This window comes from Salvelinus alpinus, chromosome 17, assembly GCF_045679555.1.
Source record: "Salvelinus alpinus chromosome 17, SLU_Salpinus.1, whole genome shotgun sequence".
Taxonomy (NCBI): domain Eukaryota; kingdom Metazoa; phylum Chordata; class Actinopteri; order Salmoniformes; family Salmonidae; genus Salvelinus; species Salvelinus alpinus.
In genome coordinates this window covers 24,667,819-24,684,867 of record NC_092102.1, presented here as the reverse complement: position 1 = coordinate 24,684,867, position 17,049 = coordinate 24,667,819, and the positions used below count along the sequence as shown (strand labels likewise).

General features: G+C 47.0%; 1 protein-coding gene across 7 annotated transcripts in view; it reads right to left on the bottom strand.

Annotated features, from left to right (window-relative positions):
• Nucleotides 1-17,049, bottom strand: part of LOC139542578 (histone deacetylase 7-like) — a 71,525-nt gene that overhangs the window by 13,368 nt on the left and 41,108 nt on the right. For 3 of the 7 annotated variants that reach the window (XM_071348179.1, XM_071348184.1, XM_071348183.1), the window contains exons 3-12: nucleotides 11,556-11,737; nucleotides 11,181-11,274; nucleotides 7,893-8,013; nucleotides 4,659-4,759; nucleotides 3,877-3,999; nucleotides 3,523-3,647; nucleotides 1,729-1,830; nucleotides 1,398-1,569; nucleotides 855-1,054; nucleotides 446-646 (exon numbers count right to left, since the gene is read on the bottom strand). In XM_071348179.1, coding sequence (XP_071204280.1) covers nucleotides 446-646; nucleotides 855-1,054; nucleotides 1,398-1,569; nucleotides 1,729-1,830; nucleotides 3,523-3,647; nucleotides 3,877-3,999; nucleotides 4,659-4,759; nucleotides 7,893-8,013; nucleotides 11,181-11,274; nucleotides 11,556-11,737 — 1,421 coding nt within the window. The remainder of the gene's footprint in view (nucleotides 1-445; nucleotides 647-854; nucleotides 1,055-1,397; nucleotides 1,570-1,728; nucleotides 1,831-3,522; nucleotides 3,648-3,876; nucleotides 4,000-4,658; nucleotides 4,760-7,892; nucleotides 8,014-11,180; nucleotides 11,275-11,555; nucleotides 11,738-17,049) is intronic. The other 4 variants (XM_071348181.1, XM_071348186.1, XM_071348180.1 and 1 more) reach the window with 3 other exon arrangements.

Below are 17,049 nucleotides of genomic sequence, written 5' to 3'. Positions count from 1 at the left end.
TGTTACAACACTGTATATATATAATATAACATTTGTAATGTCTTTATTGTTTTGAAACTTCTGTATGTGTAATGTTTACTGTTAATTTGTATTGTTTATTTCACTTTTGTATAATATCTACCTCACTTGCTTTGGCAATGTTAACACATGTTTCCCATGCCAATAAAGCCCCTTGAATTGAATTGAATTGAATTGAGAGAGAGAGAGAGAGAGAGAGAGAGAGAGAGAGCCAGAGAGAGAGAGAGAGAGAGAGAGAGAGAGAGAGAGAGATATGTTTAGTGCTGTCGTGATTTTCAACCCACAGGAATCTATACACGCAGAAAGTAAAGTAAAGTCAATCTTGCATGCAGCACGAAAAAAAAAAAAAACGTTGCTGCCCTCTGCTGGAAGTTCAAGGAAGGCATATTCTATTAGTGGTCCTCTATCATCTGTGTCTTTATCTTACCTGGTTGAGTATGAGTGTGTGTTGCAGATTGATCTGTTCTCCCTGGCTGTCCAAATCAGACACAGGCTCCGCTTCCCTCAGTGACTCCACCCGTGCTCGGCCGTGATAGGTGTCGCTGGGCGTTGGCCCCACCTCCTCAGAGTCCATGTCTTCTGAGGGGATCTGTCTGAGCCGAGGCTTCTCACTGGATTTAGACATCAGCTGGAACACACACACAAAATTATTGATCAATTTAGATTCATCCAACTCCATACAAATCAATGAATTATTTTCGAAAAAGACAGCTGCTGACAGAGGAAACCATCCTTGGATTGTACAAAAATCAATAATCCATTACAACAGAGTATGAGTGAGTATGAGAGTATGTGTGAGAAAATGCGGGATTTGTGAAGGTGTGTAAGTCACTCACCTTGCCCAGGTGTGTCTGCTGTTTAAGTCTCTCCAGTAGTTGGCTGTTGTGGTGCTGTTGCAGCAGGGGGTGTAGGGATCTGAGGCTCTGGGGCAGCGGCTCTGAGCGGGTTCGGCTCAGGGGCTTGTGAGGGCCCCCACCCGGGGCCAGACGATCCATCTGGGGGGCAAACTGTAGTGGCACGGTGCCCAGGCCTGGAACTGAGACAGGAGGAGACAGGGAGAGTATGGCTGTAAATCTGACTATTTGTCAAGGCCACTAGGTGGCGGTACCACATTTCCTCTGGTGTCAGAATAAACCTTTTCTTAGCTCTTTCACATGAGGCAAGAGAAAAGTGATAATGCCTACAGAATCCAGCTTAGCAATTGTGTATTGTGTAATACATTTATAAGGAACACATTCCTGGCAAGAACTTCTCCTGTTCTATGTCAAATTACATGCAAAATGAATTTTAACTGCTGTATACAAAGGCAAATGTTTATTGGAAGTCAAACATATTGCAAGCCAGCCAGCATTGTATGTGAATGCGATGGTGTGTCTCACCAGTGAGCATGGGGGTATGGACCAGTCTGGAGGGCTCTAGGATGAGGACAGGCTGGAGGTGGGGCGACAGCGACCTACTCTGCTCCTCCATCCCCAGAGGAAGGTAGACAGACTGGCCACCCGCCACCATAGGCACCCGGCCCACCTTCAGAGGGGACAAGTCTCCATCACTCTGCACACATACACACATATAAAGTGGCGATAAATGATCTTGTTGCTATCAAAGACGAGTCTTAGTGTTTTTTCCATGTCTCTGTCGCAATATAATAATAATAACAATACCTTGAATTCATAACATAGTCATTTTCATAAAGTTGTGTGATATGCTTACCCTGGCATTGGCTGGCAGGCCCAGGGTGATGGTGGGTAGAGCAGAGGAACTCTGGATGGTGAAGTGCGCTAGAGACCCATCCTGGAGCAGTAGTCTCTGGGCCTGAGGACACACACAACATGAATTCAACTACATTGACTAGACTGTTTAATCTCAAAGCTGATAGGTACCTCAGCAGGCACAGGCCTTGTGTGTACTGTATATATATGTACACTATATATACTAAAGTATGTGGACATCCCCTTTCAATTTTGGGATTCGGCTATTTCAGCCACAGCCGTATAAAATCGAGCACACAGCTATGCAATCTCCATAGACAAACATTGGCAATAGAATGGCCTTACTGAAGGAAGAGCTCAGTGACTTTCAATGTGGCACCGTCATGTGAACCTTTCCAACAAGTCAGTTTGTCAACTGTAAGTGCCGTTATTGTAAAGTGGAAACGTCTAAGAGGCACAATGGCTCAGCTGCGAAGTGACAGGCCACACGAACTCACAGAACGGGAACGCCGAGTGCTGAAGCGCATAGCACATAAAAATGATCTGTCCTCGGTTGCAACACTCACTACCGAGTTCCAAACTGCCTCTGGAAGCAAAGTCAGCACAATAACTGTTCATCGGGAGCTTCATGAAATGGGTTTACATGGCCGAACAGCCACACACAAGCCTAAGATCACCATGCGCAATGCCAAGCATCGGCTGGAGTGGTGTAAAGCTCACCCCCATTGGACTCTGGAGCAGTGGAAACACATTCTCTGGAGTGATGAATCATGTTTCACCGTCTGGCAGTCCAATGGATGAATCTGGGTTTGGCGGATGCCAGGAGAACGCTACCTGCCTGAATGCATTTTGCTAACTGTAAAGTTTGGTGGAGGATAAATAATGGTTTGGGGCTGTTTTTCATGTTTCGGGCTAGGCCCCTTAGTTCTAGTGAAGGGAAATCTTAACGCTACAGCATACAATGACATTCTAGATGATTCTGTGCTTACAACTTTGTGGCAACAGTTTGGAAAAGGCACTTTCCTGTTTCAGCATGTTAATGCCCCCATGCACAAAGCAAGGTCCATACAGAAATGGTTTGTGTGGAAGAACTTGACTGGCCTGCACAGAGCCCCTTCCCTTAACCTCATCGATCACCTTTGGGATGAATTGGAAGGCTGACAGCGAGCCAGGCCTAATCGCCCAACATCAGTGCCCGACCTCACTAATGCTCTTGTAGTCCCAGTAGAAATGTTCCAACATCTTCTAGTGGAAAGCCTTCCCAGAAGAGAGGAGGCTGTTATAGCAGCAAATGGGGGACCAACTCCATATTAATGCTCATGATTTTGGAATGAGATGTTCAACAAGCAGGTGTCCACATACTTTTGGTCATGTAGTGTATGTGTTTAAGTCATTTTTTGTAAGTGCATAAATAAATAGTGAGTGTGCGTTGTTTGCGTGTCTGCATGTTTGTGTAGTGTTTGAGTCTTTCAAAAGCCTTTTTATTCTGCTGATTAGCCAAGACAAGACGACGAGGTGGAGAGAGTTGAATTTGATGATCAGATCTGGTGCTGCGTTCGGCTACAGGGCTATAGCCAGATGTCCTTCTCCAATATCACTGCTTTAAACATTTCATTACCCAGACAGGAACAACTGAGAGAAACACACCAAATGAACTGTCTAGAAACTAGGGCTTTACGGCTCCCATTTCCACACAAACCCACCAGAGAGGACAAAGAAGCCTCTGTCCTTATCTCATGCATTTGTAATGTATAAGTGTATGTGTGTGGAGGGGTAAGGGAGGGTGGGTAAATACCAATCGGATAATAACCTCATGGGACAGCCCGTCAACAGAGGGCAGGACTCCATTCTCATTGGGTAGACTGTCATTGGGGGAGCTGCAGCCAGACACTGGGGTGCTACTGCTGCTGGGAGATGAGTCTGCAGAGAGAGAGAGAGAGGGAGGATGGGAGAGAGAGAATGAGAGAGAGAGAGAGAGAGAGAGAGAGAGAGAGAGAGAGAGAGAGAGAGAGAGAGAGAGAGAGAGAGAGAGAGAGAGAGAGAGAGAGAGAGAGAATGATTCCATAACAACCTTTGTATTTTCTATTAGCCCTGGCACCACAGAGCCTAGTGGGCAGCAGTGTTCTGTTCGGGGAAGTGAGGGACTTACCCAGAGTGTCGGGCACCCGGTGTTTGATGGGGGACGGGGCACTCTCCTTGCGGGTCAGAGGACTCTTACGAGTGTTCAGGTGTTTCTTCAGCTTGTGTTTCACCTTCAGGTTGGGCTCTGAGGCTGATCAGCGACAGAGAAAGTATCATCAGTATAAATTCACAGTCTAAGAAAACTATCCAAACCAAAATAAAGTTAGTAGTAGAGTACAATGTTAAATCCAGGCAAGTGAAATCAGAATCAGCACCTTTATAAGATACATCTTCCTCTCCATTCATACATTTTCAGCAGGTGTATATTCTGCTGAAGTACATCATGTACTAGAACACGTTTGGATTTACTGTTAGCCTCTTTAAAACAGATTCTACAGGCACTGTGAAGCCAAGATCCGATTTCAAACAGGTATAATGAACAAGCTGACAGTGATGAAGTAGTGTGCTGCCACATGGCTAATTACAATAACAGTTTGTCAAAACTGTGTTAAAAGCAGTACTCTGTCAGTCAGTCACCTTTCTTTGCTGTGTGTGTGTGTGTGTGTGTGTGTGTGTGTGTGTGTGCGTGCATATGTGTGTGTGCGTGGGCTGGGAACCGCACCACAGCTGACAGCTCTACCACTCTGAAACAAGGATCTTATGTAATGGGCTAATTGTAGATGGTATCCTCATAGCTTCAGGCACAGAGGCACAAGGCGTGGCGCTGAGAACTATACACTTTGCATGGCAAATACCTGGATTAGTGTGTCTGTCTGTCTATCTGTGTCTTTGTGCGTTTGTGTGTCTCACCTGCCCTGCGTAGAGGGGTGTCATCTGAGCCCTCTCTGGAACCCTGTGGGGGGGGGGACACCAGAGGCTGGGGTGTCCCACTAGGGTCTGGAGCCAGCTCCCTACAGAAACAAAACACACAACACAGTCAGAGTTGGAAAATTAATTCTATACAGATATCAAGGTGAAATGACTGAGCACAGCACACATACTGAAACATGATATAATGCAACAAAAGGTGTAAAGAGTTCTCACCTGTAGCCCACATGCTACTGAAGGTGTAAAGAGTTCTCACCTGTAGCCCACATGCTACTGAAGGTGTAAAGAGTTCTCACCTGTAGCCCACATGCTACTGAAGGTGTAAAGAGTTCTCACCTGTAGCCCACATGCTACTGAAGGTGTAAAGAGTTCTCACCTGTAGCCCACATGCTACTGAAGGTGTAAAGAGTTCTCACATGTAGCCCACATGCTACTGAAGGTGTAAAGAGTTCTCACCTGTAGCCCACATCCTACTGAAGGTGTAAAGATTTCCCCCATGTAGCCCACATGCTACTGAATGTGTAAAGAGTTCTCACATGTAGCCCACATGCTACTGAAGGTGTAAAGATTTCCCCCATGTAGCCCACATGCTACTGAAGGTGTAAAGAGTTCCTACCTGTAGCCCACATGCTACTGAAGATGTAAAGAGTTCTCACCTGTAGCCCACATGCTACTGAAGGTGTAAAGAGTTCTCACCTGTAGCCCACATCCTACTGAAGGTGTAAAGATTTCCCCCATGTAGCCCACATGCTACTGAATGTGTAAAGAGTTCTCACATGTAGCCCACATGCTACTGAAGGTGTAAAGATTTCCCCCATGTAGCCCACATGCTACTGAAGGTGTAAAGAGTTCTCACATGTAGCCCACATGCTACTGAAGGTGTAAAAAGTTCCTACCTGTAGCCCACATGCTACTGAAGATGTAAAGAGTTCTCACCTGTAGCCCACATGCTACTGAAGGTGTAAAGAGTTCTCACCTGTAGCCCACATGCTACTGAAGGTGTAAAGATTTCCCCCATGTAGCCCACATGCTACTGAATGTGTAAAGAGTTCTCACATGTAGCCCACATGCTACTGAAGGTGTAAAGATTTCCCCCATGTAGCCCACATGCTACTGAAAGTGTAAAGAGTTCTCACATGTAGCCCACATGCTACTGAAGGTGTAAAGAGTTCTCACATGTAGCCCACATGCTACTGAAGGTGTAAAGAGTTCCTACCTGTAGCCCACATGCTACTGAAGGTGTAAAGAGTTCTCACATGTAGCCCACATGCTACTGAAGGTGTAAAGAGTTCCTACCTGTAGCCCACATGCTACTGAAGGTGTAAAGAGTTCTCACCTGTAGCCCACATGCTACTGAAGGTGTAAAGAGTTCTCACCTGTAGCCCACATGCTACTGAAGGTGTAAAGAGTTCCTACCTGTAGCCCACATGCTACTGAAGGTGTAAAGAGGTCTCACCTGTAGCCCACATGCTACTGAAGGTGTAAAGAGTTCTCACCTGTAGCCCACATGCTAACGAAGGTGTAAAGAGTTCTCACCTGTAGCCCACATGCTACTGAAGGTGTAAAGATTTCCCCCATGTAGCCCACATGCTACTGAATGTGTAAAGAGTTCTCACATGTAGCCCACATGCTACTGAAGGTGTAAAGATTTCCCCCATGTAGCCCACATGCTACTGAATGTGTAAAGAGTTCTCACATGTAGCCCACATGCTACTGAAGGTGTAAAGATTTCCCCCATGTAGCCCACATGCTACTGAAAGTGTAAAGAGTTCTCACATGTAGCCCACATGCTACTGAAGGTGTAAAGAGTTCTCACATGTAGCCCACATGCTACTGAAGGTGTAAAGAGTTCCTACCTGTAGCCCACATGCTACTGAAGGTGTAAAGAGTTCTCACATGTAGCCCACATGCTACTGAAGGTGTAAAGAGTTCCTACCTGTAGCCCACATGCTACTGAAGGTGTAAAGAGTTCTCACCTGTAGCCCACATGCTACTGAAGGTGTAAAGAGTTCTCACCTGTAGCCCACATGCTACTGAAGGTGTAAAGAGTTCCTACCTGTAGCCCACATGCTACTGAAGGTGTAAAGAGTTCTCACCTGTAGCCCACATGCTAACGAAGGTGTAAAGAGTTCCTACCTGTAGCCCACATGCTAATGAAGGTGTAAAGAGTTCTCACCTGTAGCCCACATGCTACTGAAGGTGTAAAGAGTTCCTACCTGTAGCCCACATGCTACTGAAGGTGTAAAGAGTTCTCACCTGTAGCCCACATGCTACTGAAGGTGTAAAGAGTTCTCACCTGTAGCCCACATGCTACTGAAGGTGTAAAGAGTTCTCACCTGTAGCCCACATGCTACTGAAGGTGTAAAGAGTTCTCACCTGTAGCCCACATCCTACTGAAGGTGTAAAGATTTCCCCCATGTAGCCCACATGCTAATGAAGGTGTAAAGAGTTCTCACCTGTAGCCCACATGCTACTGAAGGTGTAAAGAGTTCCTACCTGTAGCCCACATGCTACTGAAGGTGTAAAGAGTTCTCACCTGTAGCCCACATGCTACTGAAGGTGTAAAGAGTTCTCACCTGTAGCCCACATGCTACTGAAGGTGTAAAGAGTTCTCACCTGTAGCCCACATGCTACTGAAGGTGTAAAGAGTTCTCACCTGTAGCCCACATGCTACTGAAGGTGTAAAGAGTTCTCACCTGTAGCCCACATGCTACTGAAGGTGTAAAGAGTTCTCACCTGTAGCCCACATGCTACTGAAGGTGTAAAGAGTTCTCACCTGTAGCCCACATGCTACTGAAGGTGTAAAGAGTTCTCACCTGTAGCCCACATGCTACTGAAGGTGTAAAGAGTTCTCACCTGTAGCCCACATGCTACTGAAGGTGTAAAGAGTTCTCACCTGTAGCCCACATGCTACTGAAGGTGTAAAGAGTTCTCACCTGTAGCCCACATGCTACTGAAGGTGTAAAGAGTTCTCACCTGTAGCCCACATGCTACTGAAGGTGTAAAGAGTTCTCACCTGTAGCCCACATGCTACTGAAGGTGTAAAGAGTTCTCACCTGTAGCCCACATGCTACTGAAGATGTAAAGAGTTCTCACCTGTAGCCCACATGCTACTGAAGGTGTAAAGAGTTCTCACCTGTAGCCCACATGCTACTGAAGGTGTAAAGAGTTCTCACCTGTAGCCCACATGCTACTGAAGGTGTAAAGAGTTCTCACCTGTAGCCCACAGGGGGACCACTGAGAGGGTTGGAGCTGGTTCTTCCCAGGGCTTGTTGTTTCTGCTTCTTCAGAATCACCTCCTGGAGCTTCTGCTTCACCAGGGAACTGGCCACAGCACCTGTCAATCAACACAGATATGGAGACCATCAGACCAATCCCTACAACTGCTTAGTAGAGTGTTCCACCTATCAACTGCATCATTGTAACTAAAGTGAAAGAACGACTCCTTTTATGCCCAGAGCATGACATTGTAGCCAGAGAATCAAGATGAGATGGCAACATTTGGGAAAATCCCTTTCTATTTCAGTCTCCCTCTGTGCTCCCATGCTAGGAAGCTGTGACCATGCCGTCCCAGTGTGTGTGTGTGTGTGTGTGTGTGTGTGTGTGTGGAGGGGACTAGGGAGGGCGTGGGGGACAGGGGGAGGTGGCAGGAGGTGTCACTATTGATACGGTCAATATTGACACCGGTGCTGTTTGCACAGCTCGGCTATTTTTTAACCACTGTTTTAGAGGAGCTTCTTTCTCTCTCTCCAAAATGAGCGGCTCAGCTCTGTCTGTTCTGCTCTAAAAGTCAATACCGGCCCAGAAACTCCCTCCTACAGTAGCATGATAGTATTCAGTAGTATCCAGTGTTCATGACTGACAGTGAAACCCCATATTGTCTTGGATGGTAGTAGGATGAGGATCTATATATAATCTGCTGGTGTGTGTGTGTGTGTGTGTGTGTGTGTGTGTGTGTGTGTGTGTGTGTGTGTGTGTGTGTGTGTGTGTGTGTGTGTGTGTGTGTGAAAGGCAACAGGAACAGTGGGCTCTGTGTGAGGAGGAAGCAACACGGGATGTCTACTACCACAGCCCTCCCAGCATGCCTCAGCCCACAACACACAGAGATGAGCTGCTCTGAGCAGAGCCACAATGGTCCATTGACAGCCACTCACAGAGAACCGGGTTTGGGACCCACACGGCAGGGGTCAAAACAACAGCACTCTACAGCTCATCCTTCCTCTCTTCTCTTCTCCTCTCTTGTCCTCTCTTCTCTTGTCCTCTCTTCTCTTGTCCTCTCTTCTCTTGTCCTCTCTTCTCATCCTCTCCCCTTCTCTCCTCTCCTCTCCTCTCCTCTCTTCTCTTGTCCTCTCTTCTCTTGTCCTCTCTTCTCTTGTCCTCTCTTCTCGTCCTCTCCCCTTCTCTCCTCTCCTCTCCTCTCCTCTCCTCTCCTCTCCTCTCCTCTCCTCTCCTCTCCTCTCCTCTCCTCTCTTCTCCTCTCCTCTCTTCTCCTCTCCTCTCTTCTCCTCTCCTCTCTTCTCGTCCTCTCCCCTTCTCTCCTCTCCTCTCCTCTCTTCTCCTCTCCTCTCTTCTCTTGTCCTCTCTTCTCTTGTCCTCTCCCCTTCTCTCCAGGGCCCTACCAGATACTGTCTGACTGGAGGAATGCTCAGAGACCTCACAGATGTATTTATGGACATGCAAAGACAGAGCACTAAATTACTGTTTTCCTCTGCTTGTTGTAAGAGACAAGATATTTGGTGTTATTTGTGTCTAGGTGCTATTTATGATGACTCAGTCTGTTGGGAATAGACAAAAAGAAATGCCTCTCAAATCGGTGTCCCTGTCGGTTTTTGCCCAAGGCATTCTTTGGCTGTTTGGTGAGAATATTTACATTTGTAGAGTGTATGTACATTTATGTGTGTGTGTGTGTGTGTGTGTGTGTGTGTGTGTGTGTGTGTGTGTGTGTGTGTGTGTGTGTGTGTGTGTGTGTGTGTGTGTGTGTGTGTGTGTGTGTGTGTGTGTAGGATGTTTGTCTTGACATTGATGGATCTGTTTCACTTTACACAACATTGTGCAGAACACCAACCAATGAGGATAACGATAGGGGAGAGTGGGGTATGTTGAGCAATTTTTTGAAAATCAGCACTATATCAACGGGAAATATAGTATTCATTATAACAAAGAACATCCCATCATGCTTAGGGTCATGTATGAAAACACTGGGCAGGCCATTATTTTGGCTACCATGTCTATGTCCCCATAGGATGACATCCACAGGGCACGAGTGGTCACTGAATGGTTTGATGGGCATGAAAACGATGTAAACCATATGCTATGGCCGTCTCAGTCACCAGATCTCAACCCAATTGAACACTTATGGGAGATTCTGGAGTGGTGCCTGAGACAGCGTTTTCCACCACCATCAACAAAACACCAAATTCTGGATTTTTTGTGTGGAAGAATGGTATTTCATCCCTCCAATAGAGTTCCAGACACTTGTAGAATCTATGTTGAGGTACACTGAAGCTGTTCTGGCTCGTGGTGCCCAACGCCCTATTAAGACTCTCTATGTTGGTGTTTCCTTTATTTTGGCAGTTACCTGTATGTCAAAGTTTAATTGATGGAATGGGAGTGGTATATTTTATATCTTAAATGTACATTCAGATATAGATCTCTCTGCTCAATATGACCCTTCCATGTCTTGACCAGTTGTCTGGGACAGAGATGTTGTTTCGCTGTGCCAATTCGTAGGCAAGTTCTCTGCACTTGAGGCTACTAAAGCTTATGAAAGTGGTCTACAATATTCTTGATATGTTTAGCAAGCTCAGACTCCAAGTCATCAGATAAGACCTTGTGTGCCTCTGCTACTCTATCATAGCCTCTCTCCTGCACAGGTACACGTTCGTTTCGTTGTTGTACCTCTTCAGTATTTTTTTCACTAACTTGGCTGCTCCCTCAAGAACTTCAAGGGGGGCTAGACCTCTGCTTGTTTAACGTTGATCTTGAGTTCATATGCAAAAATACAATGCATATTATGAATAAAACTGAGAAAATGTCATCATCATTTGTATGGGATACGCTGGCCATTGGCTCAACTTACAGTTTGACTCTATTAGCCCACACAGCTACAAGGATGAACTTTCATGCTAGATTTAGGACCTCCTATTGAAGCTGATAGAGACCCCAACTGATGTACAGAACAATCTTAAAACGATCTACTTTGGTTTAGATACAAGCATCATGAAACCTTTAACACAATACATTTATTTGACTTGGTAAAAATATAAGTAAATGTACCTAACTTGCTTACCACTTTTTCCATGCTTCACAGACTCCATGAAACCATGACCTATTCCAAACTATTTGGTCACATGATTCATTGTGTGTATGGTTTCCTAGAAACAAGGGGTGGCTCAACTAACCATTGGCTCAACTTGACCCACTGGCTCAACTTAACCCTCTCTCCTACTACAGTGTACAAGCATACAGGCATACCTACGCAAGCACACACACAGTAAAACTCACTCTGTTGGCTCTTGTCCTTGTGCCACAGCTGCTGCAGCTCTTGTTGTTTCTCCTGCTCCTGCTCCTGCTCACGTCTCCGTTGTTCCATGTTGAACTGAAACCCGACGAGACACTCATTAAAGTATGTGTGGAAACAGGGAAAAGTGCCGCTCTGATCTGGGAATGTGTGACATATGGGTGACAGAAAGACTTGGGCTAATGAGTGTAAATGGGGCATGAAAGTCATTATTAATACGAGCTAAAATGTATAAGAAACATTACACATTAAACATTACAGACATGTAATGCAATTTATGGGTTCCTTTCACATCAGTGTGTGTGTCGGTGTTTGGCAACAATGTGTGCTGAGAGCAGGCCTAACAATGCAGTACGTACCCGTATGTGCTGGTGCAGCTGGTGCTGTGAGAAGGTAGTGCAGGGCTGGTGGGAGAAGGGGCTGTGGAGCAGAGGAGGGTGCAGGGGCGTCAGCAGGGCCGTGTCCGAACCCGGCCGCATCACACGCTCCGTCACACGCAGGTCCATTGGGACTGACCCCAGGGGCGCCGACACTGAGGGCTCTAGTGGAGGGAGGGGAGAGAATTGAGTTTCTCAGAAAATCCATTTCTTACTTCCAACCTCTTGACTTCAGATCAAGTGTTTAATTACTGTACGGCAGTAACACTTAACTCCCAGAAACTAACCGTATAGGAGAGAGAGGTACTGTTGAGTAAAGAGAAGAGAGAGAGAAAGAGAGATGTGACAGAGAGGGAGATAAATAGACCAGAGGCACAGCCCACTCAGTGTATAGATGTGGGCTAGATGAATGTGAGCGGCGATCCTACACTGGACACGACACATACAAAAAGAATGTCTGCTGTACATATACAACACTGTCTCACAGCCTTTCCCTCTCCCCTCCACTGTCTCACAGCCTTTCCCTCTCCCCTCCACTGTCTCACAGCCTTTCCCTCTCCCCTCCACTGTCTCACAGCCTTTCCCTCTCCCCTCCACTGTCTCACAGCCTTTCCCTCTCCCCTCCACTGTCTCACAGCCTTTCTCTCCCCTCCACTGTCTCACAGCCTTTCCCTCTCCCCTCCACTGTCTCACAGCCTTTCCCTCTCCCCTCCACTGTCTCACAGCCTTTCCCTCTCCCCTCCACTGTCTCACAGCCTTTCCCTCTCCCCTCCACTGTCTCACAGCCTTTCCCTCTCCCCTCCACTGTCTCACAGCCTTTCCCTCTCCCCTCTACTGTCTCACAGCCTTTCCCTCTCCCCTCCACTGTCTCACAGCCTTTCCCTCTCCCCTCCACTGTCTCACAGCCTTTCCCTCTCCCCTCCACTGTCTCACAGCCTTTCCCTCTCCCCTCCACTGTCTCACAGCCTTTCTCTCCCCTCCACTGTCTCACAGCCTTTCCCTCTCCCCTCCACTGTCTCACAGCCTTTCCCTCTCCCCTCCACTGTCTCACAGCCTTTCCCTCTCCCCTCCACTGTCTCACAGCCTTTCCCTCTCCCCTCCACTGTCTCACAGCCTTTCCCTCTCCCCTCCACTGTCTCACAGCCTTTCCCTCTCCCCTCCAATGTCTCACAGCCTTTCCCTCTCCCCTCCACTGTCTCACAGCCTTTCCCTCTCCCCTCCACTGTCTCACAGCCTTTCCCTCTCCCCTCCACTGTCTCACAGCCTTTCCCTCTCCCCTCCACTGTCTCACAGCCTTTCCCTCTCCCCTCCACTGTCTCACAGCCTTTCCCTCTCCCCTCCACTGTCTCACAGCCTTTCCCTCTCCCCTCCACTGTCTCACAGCCTTTCCCTCTCCCCTCCACTGTCTCACAGCCTTTCTCTCCCCTCCACTGTCTCACAGCCTTTCCCTCTCCCCTCCACTGTCTCACAGCCTTTCCCTCTCCCCTCCACTGTCTCACAGCCTTTCCCTCTCCCCTCCACTGTCTCACAGCCTTTCCCTCTCCCCTCCACTGTCTCACAGCCTTTCCCTCTCCCCTCCACTGTCTCACAGCCTTTCCCTCTCCCCTCCAATGTCTCACAGCCTTTCCCTCTCCCCTCCACTGTCTCACAGCCTTTCCCTCTCCCCTCCACTGTCTCACAGCCTTTCCCTCTCCCCTCCACTGTCTCACAGCCTTTCCCTCTCCCCTCCACTGTCTCACAGCCTTTCCCTCTCCCCTCCACTGTCTCACAGCCTTTCCCTCTCCCCTCCACTGTCTCACAGCCTTTCCCTCTCCCCTCCACTGTCTCACAGCCTTTCCCTCTCCCCTCCACTGTCTCACAGCCTTTCCCTCTCCCCTCCACTGTCTCACAGCCTTTCCCTCTCCCCTCCACTGTCTCACAGCCTTTCTCTCCCCTCCACTGTCTCACAGCCTTTCCCTCTCCCCTCCACTGTCTCACAGCCTTTCCCTCTCCCCTCCACTGTCTTTCCTCACTATAGATTATTCACTGACATAAATGTCTGATTTGCATGATAATCCAGGACATTTGCATTGCATGGGTGAGTCAGTGGGAAAGATTGCCTTGCCGCGCTCTACAACAGGATCCAGGACGGGGTTGGGAAAGAGCTGTGGGTTTTACTGCACAGTACTGACACACACACATGCATTCACACTCTCACACACGGATACGGACACAGACTCAAAACAATTATTGACATAATTGCCAAGTCTTTGGTTGAGTTTATAACTACACACACAAAGTCTCAATTGTCTGAGGCTTTGTAAAGTGAAATGATGTACTGTACATTTCATGAAGTTTGACTTGGCCTGCTTCCAAATTCCAAGCAGCACCAGCGAGAATGTTTCTGTCTTGTGTCAGGACCCGCAGGCAGTAGAACTGTATCTCACAGCTGGGTTGAGGAGCATGTGGAGTGACTGAGGGTAAGATAGATATATTCTATAGCCTACAACACTGCTGTGGTGTGTAGTGTGCAGTGCCTGTGTGTGAGGAGAAAAGCCTCCTTCATACACACTGATATAGCCAGCTGTGTACTCTCACATCCCGAATGGGAACAACAGATGATGTGATTCATGCTTTAGTTTGGACGCCCATGGAAATCCAAGGGCTGTTTGCAGGCCCTCACAGTGCACAGCCAGCTGGGGACAGTGTCAACATATACTGTATCATTACACAAACACTTCATTGTTCACCCGACTAGCATTATTACTGTTTAACTAAATCAATCACTCCCTACTGCTAATGAGAGAGAACCAACAAAAGTGTGTTTATCTAGGAATGAAAGATGAGCTTTTCACAATCCTATTGTAGGACTAAAAACGGGCTGATGAGGTGTGTGTGTGTGTGTGTGTGTGTGCATGCATGCTGCAGTGTGTTTTTCTGTGTAAAAATGAATGCATGCATTGCAGACGCGATGGGGGTGAACCCTTCTGACGGACATTTTTGTCTTTTAAAGTCCAGTTGGTGTTTGTGTATAAATGCAGCTGTAACAACCGGGCCATAACATGTACTGACACAGCCCTCTGCTTAAGGCCTCCATATTAGGAGGCTGGAGAGGAGAACGGCGAAAAGCTTGACAGAGGCTGCATGAATGCCATCAATGTTTGGAATTATTAAAATCCTTCTTGACGAGGAGTCAACAGGCTCTCTGTGTGCATCCCAAATGACACCCTACTCCCTATATAGTGCACTACTTTTGTGCATAATATAGGGACTAGTGTACTATTTAGGAGACACTGACTAGAGTCTGACAAATAAGGAGGAACAAGTGGATTATTCCAGGAACGTAACATCAGCGACTCATAAAAGGAAACAAAGGGGGCCACTCATCAGCAGAAAACACAAGTGCCTTTTCTGTTTGCATCCCTCTCCCACCGCCAGCTATATTTAGAGACAACATTTACCTATACAAGCCTTTTGTTTTTCACCAGACTCTCCCTCACCTTTAGTTTCCACAGTAATGGAACCCACTGGGAAAGGGGATGAGTATGTGAGTGAGAGTGTTTGCCTGTGTGTGTGTGTGTGTTTGCCTGTGTGTGTGTGTCTGTGTGTGTGTTTGCCTGTCTGTGTTGTGAGAAAGATACCCTGTTTGTCTGACCCTCTCAAAGGTAAACTATGCATCTGAGAATGTCTGAAATATGAAACTGGCTGATGGACAAACTCATAAAAATGTCAAGCAAATGTGAGCAGGACTGCACATAGAAATGCACTGTCTGCCTGATGGTCTGTTTTTTTGTCTGTCTGAGGAACACTCAGTGGAAGAACAATACAATAACCATTACAGTACAACAGACAGAGGCAGTGTCCTGAATGGCACCCAAATCCCTGGCTCAAAAGTAGTGCACTATATCATCACATTACAGCCTAAGTCATGCTTTCTGTGATCTGATAGGCTGTGAAGTCGTGGTCTCTGTGATCTGATAGACTGTGATGAGATGATGAAGTCATCTTCTCTGTGCTCTGATAGGCTGTGATGTGATGATGAAATCATGGTCTCTGTGCTCTGATAGGCTGTGATGTGATGATGAAGTCATCTTCTCTGTGCTCTGATAGGCTGTGATGTGATGATGAAATCATGGTCTCTGTGCTCTGATAGGCTGTGATGTGATGATGAAGTCATGGTCTCTGTGCTCTGATTGGCTGTGATGTGATGATGATGAGATGTGGTTATTGAAGCCTGGTTCCATGCTGGCCTGAGGGATAATGAGTCCAACTGAACAATGAACAGACAGAAGACAATGAGTCTCTCCTCCTCCTCTCGCCTTCCCCAGAATATTGTTCTCCGCTCTGGACCGGTTATACCAGTATGGCCAGTGTGTACGGGAACCTCTCTCCCTCTGGTCCCTCCTCCAGATTAGGCAGAACACAGAATGACTGATTGAGTAAGTATGAAACCAAGCCTTTCTGTAACTAGACACACTTTACCTCTTATAACCTCTACCACGCCACTCATCAGTTGACATGAACATTCTGCACGGATAACTTATGTGTACAGTACCATAACTGTAGTATGAAGTTGGAGTAAGTACACACATCCCCCCCAAAAAAAACATGTCAACTGCTGACATTTGTATCCTCTGAATAAGGTTAGAAAAAGGGGAAAAGGCGTGGGGAACAGACAGTGGTGACACTATCAACACTATAGTCTGTGTTGATGGAGGCTGAGTTGGAGCTGAGTGACGTCCTCTGTGGTCAGGTCTGCTAGGAGAGAAAGGAAACTGGAACAATGGGAGCCAAAGTGTCAGAGTAAATCTCAGGCCCAGCTCCACAGAGAGAGAGGGGCAGACCGGCTGGGCCTCTAAATTAGGCGTCTCAAAATAAAAAGGCCAACAAAACAGGAAGTATTGACCAAGTGACATCTGCTCCAATTGGGTCAGACGCCTCCCCCTCCCTCACTCCCTCCCTCCCTCCCCTACCTCCTTTTGTTTATGCTGACTGGACTGGAGGCTCTAATTGGCATGTCTACATCTATTTTGGGGTGGGAGGAATGTTTTTTTTCAGGCTCTGCTGCTAATTTCTATGGTGACTTTTGTTTTTCCTCCTCATCAGAGGTCCTGTCCATCAGCCCAGAGGATATGTAGCACAAACAACATCCTCCAGGGAAAATGTATTGAATATGTATGCGCATAATGTGTATAAAGTTTTTAAAAAAGGAACCATTCTGAAAATATAAATGTATTTGTTAATGCAAAGGTGTGTATGTGTGTGTGTGTGTGTGTGTGTGTCTGAGTGTGCAAACAGTCCTTTAGGGCCTGTAGATAAGCCTTGTCACTCTGCATACACTAAAAGATTGATGACAGTCCACAGAATGGTGCCAGTGGTGACACCCAGGAATACAACAACTGTCTGCAACTAGGGTTGCAAAGGGTCGGAAAGTTTCCGGTTAATGTCCCAGGAATTTGGGGAATTTTGCTTAAATTCATCTAAAAAAGTTAGCTTA